This window comes from Anas platyrhynchos, chromosome 3 (genome assembly GCF_047663525.1).
Source record: "Anas platyrhynchos isolate ZD024472 breed Pekin duck chromosome 3, IASCAAS_PekinDuck_T2T, whole genome shotgun sequence".
In the NCBI taxonomy this organism is placed as follows: Eukaryota; Metazoa; Chordata; class Aves; order Anseriformes; family Anatidae; genus Anas; species Anas platyrhynchos.
In genome coordinates, this window is record NC_092589.1 from 18842067 (window position 1) to 18862523 (window position 20457).

Sequence of the window (20457 nt, forward strand, 5' to 3'; positions counted from 1 at the left end):
TGACTACTTTTCACGGTGTTTCTTTTTCTTCACTGTTGTACTGAACAGCACTGTGCAAAAAGGATATAAATCATTTCTTGTGTGTTTTTTTCTTTCTTTCTGATTTAACAGGTTCAACTGTCTTCTATACACATGCATATTACTTGTGCGCTTTGTGAGAGTGTCTGATGTGCTCCCCATGAAAAACTGATGTGGGGAGACTTTCTGTTTCATAAAACTGTTTTGCTTTGATTTGTCCGCAGCCTCTGAACAAATATCACATTGTAGCAAACTCATTTCACTGCTTCCTAGGAGAGATTAAATTAGTCACTTGTATTTTAAGAGAAATCTTAAGAGTCCATAGTACTGACAGCAATGACTTTCTTGTGTTTGGGATGTTTTTAAATGACATTCAAAACGTAAAGTCTAACTTTTCCTTACTGGATAAAAATAACAGTTGAAATAACTAGTGATACTTTTGGCTTTGTTGAATCTAAGGATGCTTAAGCCAATGCAATTTGATAACGCATTAAGAACGGGAAGAAATAGTCCTGCCTGTTCCTAGTGTCCTCTTCCTTGATCTTTCCTTTGTGTGAGCACATGGATTTGTACAGCTGTACAAATTTGAGGAAATGAGTTAGTTGGAGAAAAATTGTAGTTTTTCATCTGGATACCTCTTCCAAGTTGATGACAGGGTGAACTGTACAAGATATGGAAGAGAAGAGGGATTTATTTTTATTTATCAAGGTTAGCATCTGCAACCTATTTCTAAAATGCTTTTTATATTTGAATGAAAATTGTGCAAGGTTCCCAAATAAAGTGGCAAATCTATTTGGAGGAAATATTAGAATAAATTCATTCACGTAAATTGCTGTGTGTAAGACAGAAAAAACAAAGTAAGTCTTAAAACAAATAAAAAAAATTACTTTTTTCAGTCGTGTAGGTTAAGTGTAATAAAAATAAACATGCCTTGAAGCTTAATGAATCCTTTCTATCAGACAAAGCTTTTAAACAAATTCCTGAATTTAAGAGGACTATAGTATTCTCCAGAATGAAAATTTTAGGTTTGTTTATTGGAAGTGATATTTTTACTCTACTTAGTCATGAAGACTCAAGATTCAGTTTTTCATCTGTGAGATGTAGCCTCTGTTAGTCTTTGTTTTTCTCTCAAGAATAGCTTATTTTTTTCCAATTTATTTGTGAATTTGCCTAAGTTACAAGTGGTAGCCAGCTTTTCTCTTATCTTAGCATGCAGGCTGTAACTAAAATTTGACTTGTCCTGGTTGTTAGAAAATGTCACTAGAATTCTTTGTGGCTGTTTTATTTTTCTTCTCTTTCCTAGGTTGCTGCAAGGCTTGAAAAGTTGACTGGAAACAACACCAGGGTGGGGGCTACAACACTGTGGTAAGTATGCTGTTTTAAAAGCTATTTTAAAACACAGAGGGGAGAAGCTGGGAAAGGAGATGACAGGGAATCATGAGTCCAGGAGTGAATCACTCAGTAATGAATTGTCTGTAGCTTTATGTGGGAAGATTGAAGTCACGAGAATCTGAAGAGAGGAGAAAGCAGTAGCTGGTAGCATGTTCTTGCTCAGGTTTAAGGAGAGAAAGACGCATGCTGAGTATGAGGAAAGGTACTTGATGCCTCACCTTTTCATAAAGCTGTAAAACAAACTAATCCATTCATTATTACTGTGCAGCTGCTAGTTACAGCATCATTCTTTTCATCACTATCCAAGTGGAAAAACTGGGAGAAATTTCATGTTTTCCCTTAATAACATCAGAGTTTGACAATGTCCAGTCTAGAAGTTGGGTATCCTTGGCACCATACTCTACTAGCTTTTATAAATTTGTTAATTTTATTGGTTTGCGAGGATGTGATAGTCGTAATAATTTGTTTGCAAAAGGAAAGATTTTAATCTCATACATTATATTTTACAATTATAGAACTAATCCAGAGTATTTCTAACAAGGCTATTCATTCATTTTTCCCTCCTACTAAAGTGGCTTTCTAGAAGATGACTGTAGAAGATCTTCCAGAACGTTCCTTAGAAGGAGATTCTCTCACTGAAAGACGTTGTTTTTTATTCCCAAACTCTGAAACATCTGTTACTTTTTCTGTTGCTGCTGCACCAATGCCTTCAGACTGTGGTATGTACGTTAATAGAAAATGATTTTGTGGTGAGCAGAGAGTAAGTTTGAAAAATAAATGGTAAGAAAAACTACCAACTCTTTATGCCCTCTTTTAACAAAAAGCTTACTGCTTATTAAGTGGATTCTCTATTCTTTTAAAGAAAACTGAAAGATGAAGGCCCACTCTTTCCCCAATTTTCTTATTGCATACATTTTTAATTATAATGTCTTTTCATTTTAATTGTTTCTTCTGTACACATGATTAGATGTTTGTAAGCAGAGAGCTGGATATTAAGATGCAAAATTGCAATTCAAATTTTAATGTAGTTAAGCATTTACATCACATTTAAAATCTGTAGTGTTACACTTTCTCAGTGTGATTTCAGTATTTGAACTAAACTGTAGGGGAATATTTTTGTTGGAAGCGTAGTTGTTTGCAGTGGTAAGGACCATGGAACATGTTTTAACAGAGAACTAGCAACTAGGTGATTGTCTTTTGAAATAATGTTGATTTGTCTTCACATGTATGAATTATAATAATTTTTAAAACTGGTTATATAATATATTAAAATGTCTCTGTGGCTAAAGGATCTTCATAAGTAGCTACAATTATAATATCTTTGAAACAGTATCTATACACCTTAAAATTATTTTTTCCTGCTCTATTTTTCCTGCAATCAGTTGTTCTCAGGAAAAATAAACATGCGTAAAGTAATGTTCTGTCTTTGCAGGCTTGGCGTTCTTGAGACACATTTGATGAGTTAGTGCAGGCTGGACATTTAAGTTTCATATGATAAATTAAGTTTCGTATGATATATGATATTATCAATAGCCCTTTTTCTTGTGGGGGATTTCAATTTACGAATGTCTGCTGGAAATGCAGTAGAGCAGAGAGGAAGCAGTCTAGGAGATTCCCAGAGTGTGTGGAAGGTAACTTCCTGACACAGCTGGTGAGTGACCCAGCTAGGGAAGGTGCCCTGCTGGAGCTTTTGCTTGTGAACAGAGAAAGGACTTGTGGTTGGAGGCCGTCTTGGCCTTAGTGATCATGAAGTAATGGAGTTTTTGATTCTTGGAAAAGTAAGGAGAAGGGTTAACAGAGAGCAACCAAGAGGGCAGATTTTGTCCTGTTTAGGAGACTGGTTTACAGAATCCCTTAAGGAGGAGTCGTGAAGGGCAAAGGAGCAGGAGCAGGCCATCCCCATGTTCTAAAAAATGAGCTGACTGGGAAGAAGACTGGCCTGGCTGAACAGAGAGCTTTGGATAGAAGTTGGTGTGTGTGTGTGGGGGGGAAGGATTATATGATCTCTGGAAGAAGGGGCAGGCCACTTAGGAGAACAACAGAGATGTGGTGCTATGTGGGGAGAAAATTAAAATTAGAAGGGCCAAAGCTCAACCAGAACTTAATCTGGCTGCTGCCATTAAAGACAATAAAAATACTTCGATAATTATGTTAGCAAAAAAAGGAGGACTAAAAATCTCCATCCTTTATTGGATGTTGGGGGAAAACATAGGATGAGGAAAAGGCTGAGGTACTTAATGCCTTCTTTGCCTCAGACTTTGATAGTAAAACCAGTTGTTCTACAGGTACCCAGCCTCAAAAGCTGTTTTGGTTTGGTGGCTTAATTTTGGAAGATGTTTGTTACCTGCATCTGCCACCAGATGCAACTGATGCATTTGTGATGTGGAAATTATGGAGGCCGCAGAATACATTCCTGATTTGTGCATGTTTTGGTATGTTTTATGCCAATTATGATGGAAGAAGAAGGAAAAGATGTTTTATAGCATATGGAAAAATCATGTACATGTTTCTTTGCTCAGCTGAGAGATCAAGAGGCTTGTCTGTGCTTGGGAACATTTTAGAATCTTCAGTGTTTGCCTAGCTTGAAGAAATAAGGGTAAGCTGTTATTAGCCTACTCATTGCCCATCTCTGTAGGTCCTTGTCTAAACTTAACATCAGCCTTTGCAGTACCATTGCATTGGTTCCTGGTTCAAAGCTTTTTCTGAAGTACAAGCAAGACCTTAGTATAAATAGTACAGACATTAAGGAACGCTTTTTGTATTTATCATATTCTCACTTTGCAGCGTGATTATTAGTGGAGCAAATCTCTTGCATTCTTTGCATCTGTGACTGCAAAAATAGATGCATTCTTAGAGCATGTTAAACCTTACAGTTGTACGTAATTATTCCTTTTTTTTTTTTTAACAGAGTTTTCCTTCTTTGATCCCAATGATGCAGCATGTCAAGAAATACTTTTCAACCCCAAAACATCAATTCCTGAGTTGTTTGCTATCTTAAGACAGTGGGTTCCACAGGTCCAGCAGAATATTGATGTTATTGGGAACGAGGTGAGGAAATCCTTGAATGCTTACAGCATTAAAGAAATATTATGGTAACATCAATTAAAACAGTTGATTCAAAAGCAGAAATAATCATAAATACAGGTACAGGTTTTGTAGGTCACAAATGATTACCAAGCAGTGCCTTGTATTCCACATACCTTCAGTTTTAATTTGGAAGAAGGAATTTCAGCACATTTGGTAGGTGGTAGAAATTAAATATTTCTTCTCAAAATGGTTATTTTTCAGAGGCCCTTCACCTTGGTGCTTCAGTTTCCTATTTAACAGTAATGTAAAACTGATAAATGAAGTTACAGTGAAGCCTGACCAAGTGCAATGCTTCCAAGGCCCAAGATGAGATAGGATCTGAAATCTTTTTGGGACTTTGTAATCGGTTGCGTTCATAGGACACCTCGTTTCTTATTTTATCCTACATTCTTATTTTTGTTCTGGATTATAGGCTTTTCTAGACAGGAGAGGAAGTATGTTAAAGTTTCTTCTTACCATAATATAACTGGGGGCTTTGTGTAAATAAATAAAAAACGTTGAGAGACCAAAGAACTGTGGGAGAGACTTTTCAAATGATACAGTTTTCCTATTGTTCAGTAAAGCCGTTAACTTTTCAGCATGCAAAAAGTATGTTAGAAGTAATAATATAAGGAAGAAAAATTACAGGTTAAAATTTGTAAATAGTGAAGTTTAATCATGTTCAGATAATGCTGAATTTCGGATTGTTCAGATTTATTTCATTTGTGCATGTTCCTCAGTTCAGCATTTACATTGTATTCTAGGAAGCTTCTTTGCTACTAGCCATTAAAATGAATTACAGTATTTAGTAAGTTACGGTACAGCTAAAATTCGCTTCTTTTCCTCTTGTCTCTCAGATCATTAAAAGAGGTTGCAATGTGAATGACAGAGATGGACTGACTGATATGACTCTTTTGCATTACACTTGTAAATCAGGGGCTCATGGTATTGGTGAGTAAAAAAACATCATTGCAAATGCAAAAGCATATTTAATTAAGAGGGCTACTTCCACTGAGTATTACAGAAGGTTTTCTTGAAGTAGACTTTTTTAGTGCTTAGTTTTGGCTTTTAGTGGCTGTGAGAAAGGGATGTATTGAAATATGGGATTATTGCTGTGGCAGTTAGTGGTAGAGGTATTTCAAAGAATAGTACTAATTTACACATACATTTAATAACAGCAAAGGCTGTTTCAAACTGAGGTGCAAACTGTGAACTAAGGTATTCACAGTCTTCTTAGGTCAATAAAACTAGAACATTTAAGTGACTGGCTGTTTTTGTTTTTCTTTTTGCTTTCACCCTGATCATGTCAGAAGAAAACAGTAATCTTTCTTTGTTTACATTATGATGGTCATAACTACTGGAAATAAGAGCTCTTTTAACTCTGAACTCCCCAGTTGTATTTGTTGCCCCTGAACCCAGTTCTCCTTGGAGTTAAAAGTTTCATAGCAAGATCTGGCAGAGGCTAGCTTTCCTGGTGGTGGAAGATCTCTTAACATAAACCTTATCATTGTGGAACTTATTTTTTCCTCTTCCAATCAGATTGCTGTTCTTTATGTTGGAGATAAGCAGGTTGTGTTACATAATGTAGCAGAGATTTTGGCTCTTTTATCATAACAGGCAAAGACTTTTGCATTCTAATACTAAAAAGAAGGGCATCTAATAGTAGTTGCTCCTCTGTAAGGTTTAAGAGCTTGATGTACCTTTTGTTACACATAAGCATATGCATATTTTTTGAGGTCCTGTAAATAAATCTCTAATGCATGTTTTAAAAAAAATTGCCTTGCAGGTGATGTTGAAACTGCTGTAAAATTTGCAACACAGCTTATTGATCTGGGTGCCGATAGCAGTTTACGCAGCCGCTGGACAAATATGAATGCCTTGCATTATGCTGCTTACTTTGATGTTCCAGAACTTATTAGTGTTATTTTGAAAAACGCAAAGCCAAAAGGTAGGTATTACTGTTATTTCATATAGTTGTCAGTATTTTGTTCCTTTGTTGATCCTAAGCTGATGTGTAGTGGTCTTTAAGTGTAGGGTTTGCTTACCCATTTTACATTAAGAATTTCTAATTTCTTATTCTTCTAGTCAATTTTGTTGGTGTGTTTTCTCTTAACCTATTTTTTTGTGTGTGGTTTAATGCACAGAACACATTGCTGTGTTTTAAAGTTCATAAGCTTGAGCTTTGTACAAAATGGTAGGGAAGTATCTAACAGAACTGAATGCAGCTAGCTTAATTCTAAGTTCTTGTTTGAGGAATAAGAGAATATATGCACAAGACCAAAGATGTAACTATTCTGGCAAATTCTCAGTGTTTTTAAGTGCCTTAATCATTGAGAAGTGTGTTTGAAATACTGGGAGAATGGTAAAGGAGAAGTGGAGATTTGGCAACAGCACGTGACAGACTAGGGGCTGAAGCAGCTTTGACATACTGATTTTTCTTCACATATGTGCTATCTGAAAGGTCTGTTAAGGAACTGTTTTACTTTAGTGTTTGACATAAATAAATATGTATTTTTAAAAAGATTAAAAAAAATAGGGCTCCAATAATCAATTGCAAAACTTAAAATTTGGTATCTTTCATCTTTTTAAAGTTGGTCAACCTCTATGTATAAAGTCGATGTGCATATACATATTCATGATCTATATGTCTGTTATATTTTGTGCCCTAAAATATTAATTCAGTATAAACATATTAGAATGTTGATACAATTGAGATAAATTTTATTTATCAATTTGTGGAAAGGGTTAGTGGGATAGAGACTGTAACTGGAGAATGCTAGAAGACTTGTACAGCCCTGAGGTGGAAAGTTTTACATCCTTCACCAGTATTTCAAACTGGAATATTATTGTTAAATCCTTCCTGGCTTTTGGATTCTGTGTGAGATCAGTTGGCATTTTAAATAAATGGTTATATTCTTAATTGACTCAAATTGACATCTCTTGTATAGTTTAGGAGAGGTGCCAAAGTCTAACTTCACAGCTGATTAAAAGATACGCTGGGAACAATTAATGGAAATGTGCATCATGATAACCCTCTTCTAGTCAAATGCGGTACTGTATTTTCCAAAATGTCAGTGCAGGACCCTTTTGAGCACCATTCTTTGGAAACACAGGAATTATAAAAATCAGTAGTTTTTATGTAATTCTTGGCCATCACTAATAAAATTTGTGTAAGGCAGAGGTATAGTCAGTTTTCCCTTGTCCCACTACCTGTTCATAAAGGAAAACAACTGGTTGAAGTTGCATCTCATTTTAAAGTTTAAAGTCTATAAACAGTAAAATATAAATATCAATGAAACATTAATTTATATTCAAACCTAAAGTTACTTGTTAGTCTTAGCTCAGTGCATTGGGTATCTCAAATAGCGGTATCAAAAAATAAAGTAACTGCTCATCTTCCAGATTTGATCATGGTCTGAAAAAACATATGCAAATAAGGTTAACATTCTTTGTAGAATCACTTCTCATACACATTTAGCACATAGCTAACTGTGTTTCTGTATAAATGTTGATATAAATTACAAAAATTAATGTACTTTCATTAAAAAAAATAATGTTCTCTCAAGTAATCTGTAAAGTGAAATATTCAGTTAACAGACTTGCATATCTCACATGATATTTAATTGCAGATGTAGATGCAACCTGCAGTGATTTTGATTTTGGAACAGCTTTACATATTGCTGCATTTAACCTATGTACGGGAGCTGTCAAGTGTTTACTGGAACATGGAGCAAATCCTGCCTTTAGGGTAAGGTGTTAGGTTGTATATAAGTCAAAAGGCTAAGAATTAAATGATTTGATTATCTGGGGAAAAAATATCTGGAAAAAATAGTATGGCACATATGGGTTTTGGTTAGCTAAAAATGTATCATGTGGAGTGATAGTGACTTTGAAAAATTACTCCAAACTTGTAGTGGATGACTTTCTATGCTTTGTCATACTTCTGTGTTGAATTTTGTGTTTTTAAGTCTTGATGTGGTTCATTAGTTCAAATAGTGTTCAAGATGTTCTGTTTTGATGCATCAATTTTCATTTGTTAAAATGCCTGTGTATTTTGCAACAGTTGTCATGACAGGTGGATCTTTTCAGAAATACAGGCGTACAGTATGTGACCTCCAGCAATTCAGTATATTGCTCAGTAGTAAACTTAGTCTTAGCATGAGTAACTGATAATGAAGAACCATTAGCTGCTCTTCTTACTAACCAAATAGTAGGCCTGAGTTACAGTGTAAAACGTTGCTCTATGTGTGTAGCCACTTGTCCTGGATTTTAAGTGTAGGTGGTATCTCAGTTCTCCATTTTCAAATTCATTTTTTTACACAGATAATTGTGCTTCCACAAACTGAAATTTGGAAGATGAGTTAAGATTTGTACTAATGCCTTTGAAGAGAGGGTAGGCAGAACTTGCCGTTGTAGCAGCCTGAAGGCCAAACAGTGTATATGCTCTCTGATCAACTGGCCTTGAGTTAAGGTTAACTTCAGGTTAGTTAGTACTCTGCTGACTCTGGCCTAGGGCAAGCATCTCACGGGACATAGAGGAATCACAGTAACTGCTGTATGGACGTGGAAACTGTTTGGAAAGGATTTTTAATCCTCAGTGTGTTTCACATGCAGTACTCCATATTTGAATAAATACATGAATAAAGTTGTTCAAGTTTATGTGAGACACCAATTTTTTTGTGTATTCTACACATGCTATATGTGTTAATTTAATGATATCTTACAATTGGAATAAGCCTCACCAAGGATTAAACTGTACACTGGGGAAAGATAAATTCTGTGGGAAGTATTAGCTTTATAGTATTGGTATGACCAGAATTCTCTCTTACTTGACTGAATCTGTGTTAGGGTAAACAGATTTATCTAGGTGCTTTTTTTTCCCATTCTTTCTCGTGTGTCCAGAGTACTAATAATGTTGTTAAGATTAACAATTTTGGAAACTTAGCACTTCTGAAAATATGACACCATAAATGTTAGCTTATTTGCCTAAGGATGTCTTGGCATCCTCATTTGAAAATGTGGATGTTCTTATCCTTGTTTATGTTCTAGGAAAAATAACTAATTAAGTGGATTAAAAACTTCATAAACTGCTCCTTTTTTTTTTTTTCTAATCAGTTGTCACAACATTAAATCCAGTAGTATGTTATGTTTTTACAGAATGACAAAGGGCAGATCCCAGTGGATGTGGTTCCTGATCCAGTAGATATGCCACTGGAAATGGCAGACGCAGCAGCCAGTGCAAAAGAAATCAAGCAGATACTGCTGGATGCAGTGTCTCTGTCATGTGATGTCTCAAAAGCCGTGATTCCAAACCGTAATCATGTCACAGGCAAGGCCATGCTTTCATCGCTTGGCCTGAAGCTGGGAGATCGTGTCGTTATTGCAGGACAGAAGGTACGCTGAGTAACTTGGTGGGCTGGCAGATGACACCAAGCTGGGTGGTGTGGTCAACCTGCTGGAGGGAAGGGATGCCATCCAGAGGGACCTGGACAGGCTTGAGAGGTGGGCCCGTGCAAACCTCAAAGAGTTGAACAAGGCCAAGTGCAAGGTCCTGTACATGGGCTGGGGCAATCCCAAACATGAATGCAGGCTGAGTGGATTAATGAGAAGCCCTCATGAGAAGGACTTGGAGTTACTGATGGATGAAAAACTAAATGTGAACCAGCGTTGTACACTTGCAGCCCAGAGAGCCAGTTCTATCCTGAACTGCATCAAAAGATCGGGAGCCTGAGGGAGGGGATTCTCCCCTTCTTCTCTGCTTGTGTGATACCCCACCTGGTGTACTGCATTCAGTCCTGGGGCCCCCAGTATAAGGAAGACATGGACCTGTTAGAGTGGGTCCAGAGAGATGGGGAGGGACTCCTTACCAAGGCATGTAGGGATTGGACAAGGGAAATGGTTTTAAACTAAAAGACGAGATTCAGATCAGATGTTAAGAGGAAATTCTTTACTCGCACGGTGATGAAGCACTGGAACAAGCTGCCTGGAGAAGTTGTGGATGCCCCATCCCTGGAGGTGTTCAAGGCCAGGTTGAATGAGGTCCTGGACAACCTGGTCTAATGGGTGGCATCCCTGCCTATGGCAGGGGGAGTGGAACTAGATGATCTGTAAGGTCCTTTCCAACTCAAAACATTCTATGATTCTGTATTATCCTTATAATTTCTGGATAGTCATATTTCAAATTTGTGGCTCTAAAATGCTGTCTGAGAAGTATGAACTCTGGCAGTAAGGATATGGTTACATGAAGTAATGAGCCAAACAGTTAGCTGGTAAAGAGAGTCACTCCCATGGAAAGCAGTTTTGACAGACAACATCTGCATCCATATACAGAATTTTAACAGTATCCTGTAGTACATCAGCATCATTCAGTTTGTTAACACTTTTGGTGTTACATTAAATTATAGTAACATTTACAGATTACTTTGTGAGTTGTCCAAGTTTCAAAGTTGCCAGTATTCATTCACTAATGAACCCTGTCAGTTTCCAGAAGGCAGCAGAAAAAATCTTCAATTCTGCTTAGCCTAGAGTAACCCAGTTTCACTGGTGCAATGCAGCTAAAATCTTTGAAGCAGTATTGTGCCAGAGGGATCATTATATTGTTCTGTAGACGTATAAGAACATTTAATACTGGTCCCGCTCAGATTTGAATAGCTTTTAAGAAGCTAACTTGCTAGACACTATTTAAAAATGAATTTGAAAAATTTAACATTGTTGCAGTTAATATCCATACCTTTTATTTGCAATAGCAAGGGCTCAGAAATGATTTAAGAGTGCTAGTATTCCTTTTACGATTCCTAATATTTTTTTCTGGTAAATACTGAAGACATTTGTGAGCAAAATTTTATGTTTGAATAGTTTTATGTTTAATAATTTTTCTAGTATTCTAGTATTATTCTAGTATAACTTTGTAATTACCAATTACCACAACTGAAGTGTTTTAAAATGGACCCCACTGAGAGTGCAGAGCTGCCTCCATCCTGCATTTTTGTGGTATGTTCTTGGAGTCAGGTCCAAAGAAGTTAGGGAATCACTACCTGTGCAGAAGGCATTTTAACTGCAGTATGCAGAGGAAGCTGCCTGCTCTTAAAAGACAAATAACAAATCCATGGAATTTTCTTTTACAGAATGCTGTTGCACAGCAAAAGCAAGGGGAAATAATATAAATGCAAATTAATAAAGATTCTATAGAAAGAAAGGGAAGAAATTAGTACTCTTGTGTATTTTTGCTAGAAATAAGGCCCGCAGTACTCATTGGACTGTAATTTTGCTTACTGTGTGTGGATAAAGCTTTCTGAGTTGCTAGCATTTATTACAGGAGCTGAAGCTGTCGTATGACAGGTGGGAAGGAAGAATGTGGTTGTGCTTTTCAGTCTTCCTTTTCCACGTCTGCTCTCCTCCCTTCCTTCCTTTCCCTCTGTGTGAGGAGTGCTGCTTCCCACCCACTTTCTCCATTTGCCTGAATGGAGAAGTTGATTTCAGACCTGTCTCCCCCTCCCCATTTATACTCATAAATGTGTGTGGGATGGAGCAGAAGTGAAAACAGAGTGATGAAAATGGTACCCAATTCCTAACGTTCTCTTTGATTAGTTTTCCAGAATACAGAAGCTGGAATGAGGCACTGGAGTAGCAGTGTTTTTATGAGCCATATTTATAGATACCTATTTTCTTTCCTGCTTCTGCAGTCTCCTAACTTGTCAGCTTTAATGCAGATGGAAACCCAAGTGTAGTAAATGATTCTTCGTGATTGCTGCTGCATCTGCTGTTGTAGTTGTCTTACTTGGTAGAAGCCTGTAAAAGCAAATACTTGTGTGTACACAATTTGGGGTCCCACAGCTTTGCTGGCTCCTACTCTGCTAAATTTTGTTACCTGAATGGATGCTCAAGTGAAATGTGTCTGCAGAGAAACCAGTGGCTGGGAGGAAACTTTTTTCCTGCTTCTGCTATGTATCTCATGGCCTGTGTATCCTCTGCTCCTTTCTTACTCAAGTCCTAGGGTTTAAGATGCCTGCTGGTCCCTTCCCTCTGTAAGCGACCTTTGTTGGAGAGTGGAAGAATCTGTTAGGCCACTTAGTCAAACTTCTCCCAGTTGAATTTGATGTGTGGGTTGGTAGCTAAAAAGTTTGTGTTTAGATGTTATGTACCTGCCCATAACAATCAAGTTTAAAGATCTTCAGAGTAAAAGAAAAATAGTCTCTGGGTAATGTTTATTTCTTATAAAATGTTAAGAAATCATAGCCAAGAAGTTGTAGATTAGAGAAAAAATAGGTTCCTGTCTGTTTACTCTCTGAAGACTGGATTAGACAGTAAAGTCATGGTAAAAAAAAAAATAAAAATTAACTAAGATTATTAAGGTCACAGGGGATGATGAGAACTGAGCAACTGAAAGATGAAGGGTTTTCATTACTATAACTGATAGGAATGTTTATATGAAAATGAATTGAAATCAATGTTAAATACTTCTCTCTTAGATATTGCTCCCTGATTTGCTTGAAGTTAGTGTGCTTATAATGTGTATTTGTGCAGAGTAAATACAGGTCCACTAGCAAGACTAATGTCTTAAGTCCACATAATATATATTAAAACAACAACAAAATATTTAAAACGTTAGTTAGATTTTTAAATTTTCTTTAATCATAAGAGGGGAATAAAAGACTTAATATTTTCTTTGGAAAAGATTAATATGTTCTGAAGGCAGTGTTTACCTTTAAACCCTTGTAACATAAATAAAAAAGTTACGGAATTTAAAATCTAATATTTCCATGGAATTTTCAATTCAGCAAGTTATCAAACTGGGTTTCTGGAACTACTTTTATGGAGGTCACTGAAAGTAGAACTTCTTGTTAGGCATATACTCATGTACCGTGCTGAGTTTGAGTTGTATTGTACAATGGTGCTTACTGTTGAATTCTAGTCTGTTATGAGAGCTGTCAATAGCCACTGCTATTGTTCAAAATATCCACAGAAGGAATAATAAGTTTTGGAAAATGCATTTGTTGGCATTGAAAGATAGGAATGTCAATCATCAAGAAAGATCATTATGTTTGCATTTCTCTATTTGTTCTGATTAAAAGGTTGGCGATGATTTGCTCTCACCTGCATAATGTATACTACGCTCTTGCAAACAATGCTTTTTTAACAGTCTTTCTATGTTGATGCCTTTTGCTTTAGGTTGGTACGCTAAGATTTTGTGGTACAACACAATTTGCCAGTGGCCAGTGGGCTGGCATAGAACTGGATGAAGCAGAAGGAAAGAACAATGGAAGTATTGGGAAAGTACAGTACTTCAAGTGTGCACCAAAACGCGGTATAACCTTTTTTTATACTTTATGTCTTAAGAGGATTAAAGGAAAAAAAAAAACACTTTTGGAAGATATAAACTTTTGGGGAGAATAAATGCAGATTATGATGCCTTTTTTATAGTTTTCTTTTTACTGATTCTTTTAAGTGTTCCTGGCCTAGCTTTTTGGCTGCAAATATTTGCAAGAACATTGAGACAAATAATGAAAATTTATGGTATTCCTTGAAACTGAGATAATAATCTGTCTTGTTTTTATGTCTGTACTGTTGAAGCTACTTCTCTTGTAAGAAGTAGCTTCATAACATAGTCATGTTTCTTTACTTGCTTTGCTTTCCTTTTTGAAAGGAGGCATGCTTGTAGTTGTTCTCAACCTGTTCCAGTTTTCATTGATATTTCATGAATACTCATGAGATAAAGTCTTGCATTTTATAGCAGCGGAAACTGAGTGTTACCATTAGGCCTAAAAGGAGATCATAATTGATAGTTCTACTGACTGCCTGAATTACTTTGTTCAAGTTGCTTCATAAGACTTTTGGTTTCGCAATTCCATTTGAGCTAGTCCTTCCTACTCTACGAGAGCTTTAACAGCATAACTAGCCATGAATGTGGCTGAAAAAATACCTAAATTAACTGATGTAAGAGAAAGACATTACATTAATATTATCTCTGATTCTTTTTGGCCCATACAATTTTCTCTCCAGGTATCTTTGCACCTCTTTCTAAAATAAGCAAGTCTTATGATCAGAAGAAACCCTTTGTACGGAGTACTTCCATGCGATCTTCTCCTTTGGTCAAATCCAAGAAAATAGATGTAACGCACGTAACTTCCAAAGTGAATTCTGGTGAGTATTTTCTTTCCTGTTGAGACAGGATATAGAGAAGCTAATTTTCAAGAATTACCACCAGTCCTGTAAATCTTGATATTAAAGTACTTGTTTGGAATTAGTTCATCACATGGGATGAGAAGGTACCGTTGACTGCATGTTCCTGGTAGGACGCTGTGTATAGCTGCTTAGGGACTATGTGCCAATAGAGGTTCTTGTCTTTATATACTGTGTAGTTCATCATGGCATTTATTCTTGATCCTTTAAAGTAAGTTCTGATTGGTTGTGATATTAATTACATGTCTAAACATAACCTGATTTCATTTACTACGATCTTCCTGGGTAACTTGAAACGTTGAGATTAGTTTCAAGATTTTCACCAATCTATATACAATTTTATGTATAGAAATTGAATACAATTAATTTTCTGGCAAAACAATCAAGTAACCATTTAACTGATTGTGTTTTATCTGCTAGTTAAATTATCTGGGTAAAACCAGAGGCAAATTAGAAGAGAACAGATGTTACTGTACTAAGGCCTTAAACTACTGGTTAGAGTTACAGGCTCAGTCCCTGGCACTGGTTTCGACTGTTAGTGATTTATTCAAATAAACTTATACGGAAGGATTAATTTACGACTTGCAAAGTACAAGTGATGCATCTCTTCTCATCTGTTTAGATTTCAAGGTTGAGAACAGACTCTTTCCTGCTGTGTACAGTGCCCACCATGCATAATCAGGCTCTATAGCTGGCTGGCTGACAAATAATGTTATTAAATATATTACATTAGGATGTCTTTAGTCCTTTGAATCCGTTTAGATGATTCATACTAAGGCAACACAGCTTCAAGGATGGAAGAATATGCATACATTTTCTATGAATTTGCTCATGTACCCTAAAATACTCCACTCTTTACCAATGTGGCAGGTTTATGCAGGCTATTGAAACAATGTGACAGGCTGGTAAGAGGGGTGTTTTGGCAGCATTTTGGATGATTCATGTACCTCTGCATACATTGAGGGGGAAAGTAAGCCCTAATTATGTGTATTTGCAATTAACACAAGATTTAAGCTGTTTAGAAATTGATGTCCTGCATAAAATATGTCTCTGAATAATTACTTTGTTAGCTGTGTTGCTCAGGAGCAGATCTATGCAATGCTGACTTCATTAAATTAATTCTTTCAATGTTTGATTCAGTTTGGTGTGAACTGTTTAAAACTTGTTAAACTGTAATGGAGAGGTCTGTTTCCTTTGCCACAGACGGTGTGTTCAAGACAGTTTACCCATAAACTGTCTTTTCTGTCAAAGTTGCATGTCTTTGTAAATTTAAAATGTTTGATGCTTGCTGTAGGTAAAATCAGAGTGAGTTATGCCCAGCAGAACTTACATCTACTAACAGTAACCTTGAAGCTGTTATTTTTAAGATGTTCATGTTCTTGTATCGAAAGGGCCATTAGAATGAATGTGCCTGGCTGTTTCACTATCTAGAATGGGAGGATAAAGCTGTATAACGCAGAACTTTGTTTCGCAGTGTTTATATGCATCACCAGATTAAATCTCTTCTTTCCTTTAAACTTTGTCTCTACAGTTAACTGGCTTGTAATCCAGGAAAAAAATGTGTTTTGTAGATACAGTTAAACATAGTTTTACGGTGCAAAGTGAAATATGATACTGTGTAGAGGTTTTCAAATTTGATTTGTTTCTGCTGGATTTGAATCATCCATTGGATTGATGATAGCACTTTTTCAAGATTTTAGAAAAAGGATTACTTTAATCAAATTGAGAAATGTGTTATCAGTCACAGATTTTTTTTTTAAATGGCTATGATATAAAATTTCTGCAAATTTTTCTGTAAACCAGTGCAGCCCCTGTAGCTGAATTAAGATGAGAGAGATAGATAAATAAAAAATATAGGATTTCTTCTTCATAACAGGGACGGGGCAAATCATAAAAAAGCTTGTTATTTGCTGAGTTTGGTTAGAACACAGCTAGAAATGTGAAACAGTTATTTATAGAATGTAAAAGGTATGAATACTAGTTCATACGCATATCACGACATTGCTGCTCTAAGAGTAAGGATCTTTCCTTAAAAATGGTATTGGTATACTTCATTATTTATAGATTGAAGATTTGATCTAAAAAATTTTCTGTAATCTTTAATCTTTAAATATGAAATTAATAGGAGTGAATAATGTGCCTTAAATACTATGAAAGTATTGTTGTGTGTTATTTATGTAATAGATGTGAATATTTGAAAGGCTTAAGTGAAGCTCCTTCAATATAAACATGAATATTTTGCAGACCATGTAATAGTGTGGCAAGATAGTTTGGACTGTTTTAATGTGTTAAGGTGTCTAACATCCATTAAAACAATTCTGCAGTCATGTTTTACCTATTTAGCAAGAATTTAAAGAGTTTTACAGTTTTAACCATTTTATCCATGCATCCGTTAATCTGCAAATCTTTCAAATTGATTTTTTTACACGATTTTCCTGTAAAATTGCTGTTCATTGTTAGGATACAATTGAATTCTATAGATATTTATATATATGTATATATTTTTATTCCAGGCCTAAATATGTCTAAAAAACCCAGTGCTTCTGAAACCAACTTAATGACTGTTAACAGGGGAAAAATGCTACCTGCAAAAGAAGGTAACTAAATTAATTTTAAACTAATTTTATTTTTTTAACATTTTGAGAAAAAATGAGTAGAGCAGAAGTATTATGGCTGTTTTGCCTCTGTAAAAGCCTTGCATCTGCAAGGCTTACTTAAAAAAAAATAAAAACCTTGTCTATCTGTTCAATTTCCAAGCAAGTACACGTTAGTGTATTAGGAGCAAGGGTAAATTATGTGAATGTTGCCTGGCATTCTTTGCTGGTTTGGCAGCAACAACCTCTACCCAGATACACGGCCAAGAATACAGACAAGTCCGTAAAGCTGAAAGCTGTCTCTTAGTAAATGACATTCCAGAGTACCTACAGATGTACCTTATGTTTCTAAGGGAGACCTTTTGCTCTGTGCTGCTCATTTTTTGATGATGGGTATCATGGAAGACACAATTGCAAGCTTTTTATGAAAAATGAAACTAGCTTGTTAAAAATTTCCATTTAATTATAAATCATTCTCTGCAATCATCTAGTTTCAGAACTGGATTATGACTTTGCTGAACCTTTTTTTTTGTGTGTGTGTATGCTGAATTTAAAATGTGAAGGGACCTCACTTTCAGGGGTGTTCTTAAAAAAAATAAAAATCAAATCGCCTTTGGGATTTCCTCTGTAAAACCATATTGCCATTGTTGGTAAAAAAAAAAAAATAAAAAAAATAATCAAAACAGTACCGTGGGAGTCTTGAAAATGATGGAGGAAAGTTGAACGTAAATCTTATTGGACAGTTTAGATATCAGGGTTTGCAAATGGTGATGAAAGCTCTTTATTTCCACTTCTTATTGTATAAATATTAATATTAACACACAATGGAAGAGAATATAGTAGGCTTTAATCCAGACAATAATTCATTCACATACTGTCACCTTCCTTCCACTTCTCATCAAGTCTTTAAAAGTCTAGACAGTGTGGTGGCATGATCTCTTAATATTAAGGCTTCCGTGTTCTAGTAAATCTGCTTGGGACTGTCTAGAAAAGTTTTCATGGAGTAACAAAGATGGGACTTTTGGAGACCTATTACAGCACTAAACTAGCACCATATTCCCAAGGGAGAACCAGGTCCACCTATGTTATTCCTGGCGTGTGTTTGTTTCACTACTACTTAAACAAACAAACGAAAAAAAAACTTTTAATTTTGACCCTTTACTTTGCATTCTTCCCACTGTATGGAGAACAGATAACTTCCCTCATGCAGGAGCTTTCTATTCTGCTTAGTCTGTCCATTTCCAAATGTGATCTCTGAAGGGCTATTTCCTTTTGTCTTGTAGGTTTTCCTGGATACAGCAGCTCTTCCTCTTCTACTACGTCCTTAGAAGGCAAGCAGAATTATTCTAAGAAGCGGAACTCAACTAGCAGCAATAAAAAGCCACTTACTAGGGCATCTTCTGTTTCATCTAAAATTAGTGCCGGTATGATAATTTTCTCAAGGAATATTTTCAAGTTAGAAAGTTTACTGTTGTATTAAATACTTACGTGGAACTACTTGGGCTGTTTCAGAATATGAGATGGTTAAAGAAAGGCACTTGGAATTAGGTTATTGATAAACTTAAGCTTTGCGGCTGCGTAATTTTCTGTAACATCTTCAAGCAGAAAAATGTTATATCTTGCCACTGTGCCTTTCAGCTCATAGAGAAAAGGCTGTAGTCCACAATGGTCCACTGGAGCAAAGCAATTCTTTGTCTAAGCAAATTTGTGTTGCTATGTATTAAAGGTACACTATGTTACTTGGATATTTGGATTGATATTTGACCGATCAAGTGGTTTACTATCTACTAAGATTTTCTTTAAAATTAAAGACATAACATTAATGGTTTGAAATCTTGTTCTTCTCTTGAACAGGGCTGTACAGTTCTTCTTCATCTACGAGGAAATTTCCTTTCAATGAGGGAGAAATTCAAGTTGGAGACAGAGTACTGGTGGTAGGACAGAGAACAGGCACCGTTAGATTTTGTGGGACGACAAAATTTGCACCAGGTAGTTGCAATACACCTGGTGTATGTTGTAGAACCAATTTGAAATAGCTTGCACATGAGGACAAGAAGGAAACCATTGATAACTCCTTATTCTTAACTCCCTCCAAAATATTCTAAATTTAGTGGTTTGTTTTTTTGTTTCAGAGTTCTCTTTCTCCTATGTTTCATTGAATATATATGTGTGTGTGTGTGTGTGTGTGTAAATTAGGAAAAATATAAAAACCATGTTGCAGTGTATCCAGACATTTTCAAACAAATTAAGTTGACCTAAATTATGGAAACAGTTTTTTGACTACTTATTCTTTTTAAACCACATTCTGTTCTTTATGTCTGTATCTTTTAATAAGATTATAATATTATTGTAAGCTCAATGCATAATTGCAGTTGGCTGGCAAGTATTGGTTTAAGTACCTGGTTTAAGGTCCACTTAATTGATACGTAATGAGCAATACTCTTGATCTTTGGTGGCATCAACATTTTAAAAAAGAAAAGAATATGTGAGATTGCAGAGCAAACTACATATTTCCTTAATTCTCATCACTTCCCCCAATTTCATTTTAGGCAGTCCTTGCTTAAGATACTGAATTTAACTAATTCTACACTTCTGTGTGGTCACTCTTACATTCTTATTACTTCTTACGGAGTAAACAATGAGAAAAGGACCGGTTCCTAAATACACTCTAAGAAGTTTAAAACCAGAACACTGTTTGACAGTTTGTATCCTCCCTTTCAAATCCAAATTAAGGAAAGATTTTTTTTTTTGGTGAAAAGTATGGTATTGCAAGAAGCAAGGATGGGAAAAGCTAGTAAAAACAGCTCTGCAAAGCTAGTAGTAACATGCATTTTTAAATTTCAATTTTAATATCAAAGCTCTGTCAAGTTACCAGAACTCTATTTCCTACTCATTTTGCTGCAAAATGCAGATATTTATTTAATTCTGAAAACAGGAAGGAGAGAGTTTCTAACAAACCGAGACCTCCTAATTCATGAGTTGTCATTCCTGAGTTTCATGAGCTGATTATTAGAATTACTATTTTATCCAGTGCCTTAGCACTAAGTGACTTTAATTAAATTTTTGAATCTTTTGGAGATGGATATCATAAGGCCTGCTAATGGAGTACAAAATTTAGCACATTTACATAATTAGCTCTCATTTATCATGGGTTATGAACGATCAGGCTTATTATCATCTTGATGCCTACTCAGTATGCTGTATGAGA

At 35.8% G+C, this 20457-nt stretch overlaps 1 protein-coding gene across 12 annotated transcripts in view; it reads left to right on the forward strand.

Moving 5' to 3' along the window:
- Nucleotides 1-20457, forward strand: part of CLIP4 (CAP-Gly domain containing linker protein family member 4) — a 52358-nt gene that overhangs the window by 24078 nt on the left and 7823 nt on the right. For all 12 annotated transcript variants that reach the window (XM_072035473.1, XM_072035472.1, XM_072035469.1 and 9 more), the window contains 12 exons: nucleotides 1322-1383; nucleotides 1983-2129; nucleotides 4319-4458; nucleotides 5334-5427; nucleotides 6263-6424; nucleotides 8106-8224; nucleotides 9634-9870; nucleotides 13645-13780; nucleotides 14476-14616; nucleotides 17169-17252; nucleotides 18533-18673; nucleotides 19104-19238. In XM_072035473.1, the coding sequence (XP_071891574.1) occupies nucleotides 1997-2129; nucleotides 4319-4458; nucleotides 5334-5427; nucleotides 6263-6424; nucleotides 8106-8224; nucleotides 9634-9870; nucleotides 13645-13780; nucleotides 14476-14616; nucleotides 17169-17252; nucleotides 18533-18673; nucleotides 19104-19238 (1522 nt within the window). In that variant the 5' untranslated portion in view covers nucleotides 1322-1383; nucleotides 1983-1996. The remainder of the gene's footprint in view (nucleotides 1-1321; nucleotides 1384-1982; nucleotides 2130-4318; nucleotides 4459-5333; nucleotides 5428-6262; nucleotides 6425-8105; nucleotides 8225-9633; nucleotides 9871-13644; nucleotides 13781-14475; nucleotides 14617-17168; nucleotides 17253-18532; nucleotides 18674-19103; nucleotides 19239-20457) is intronic.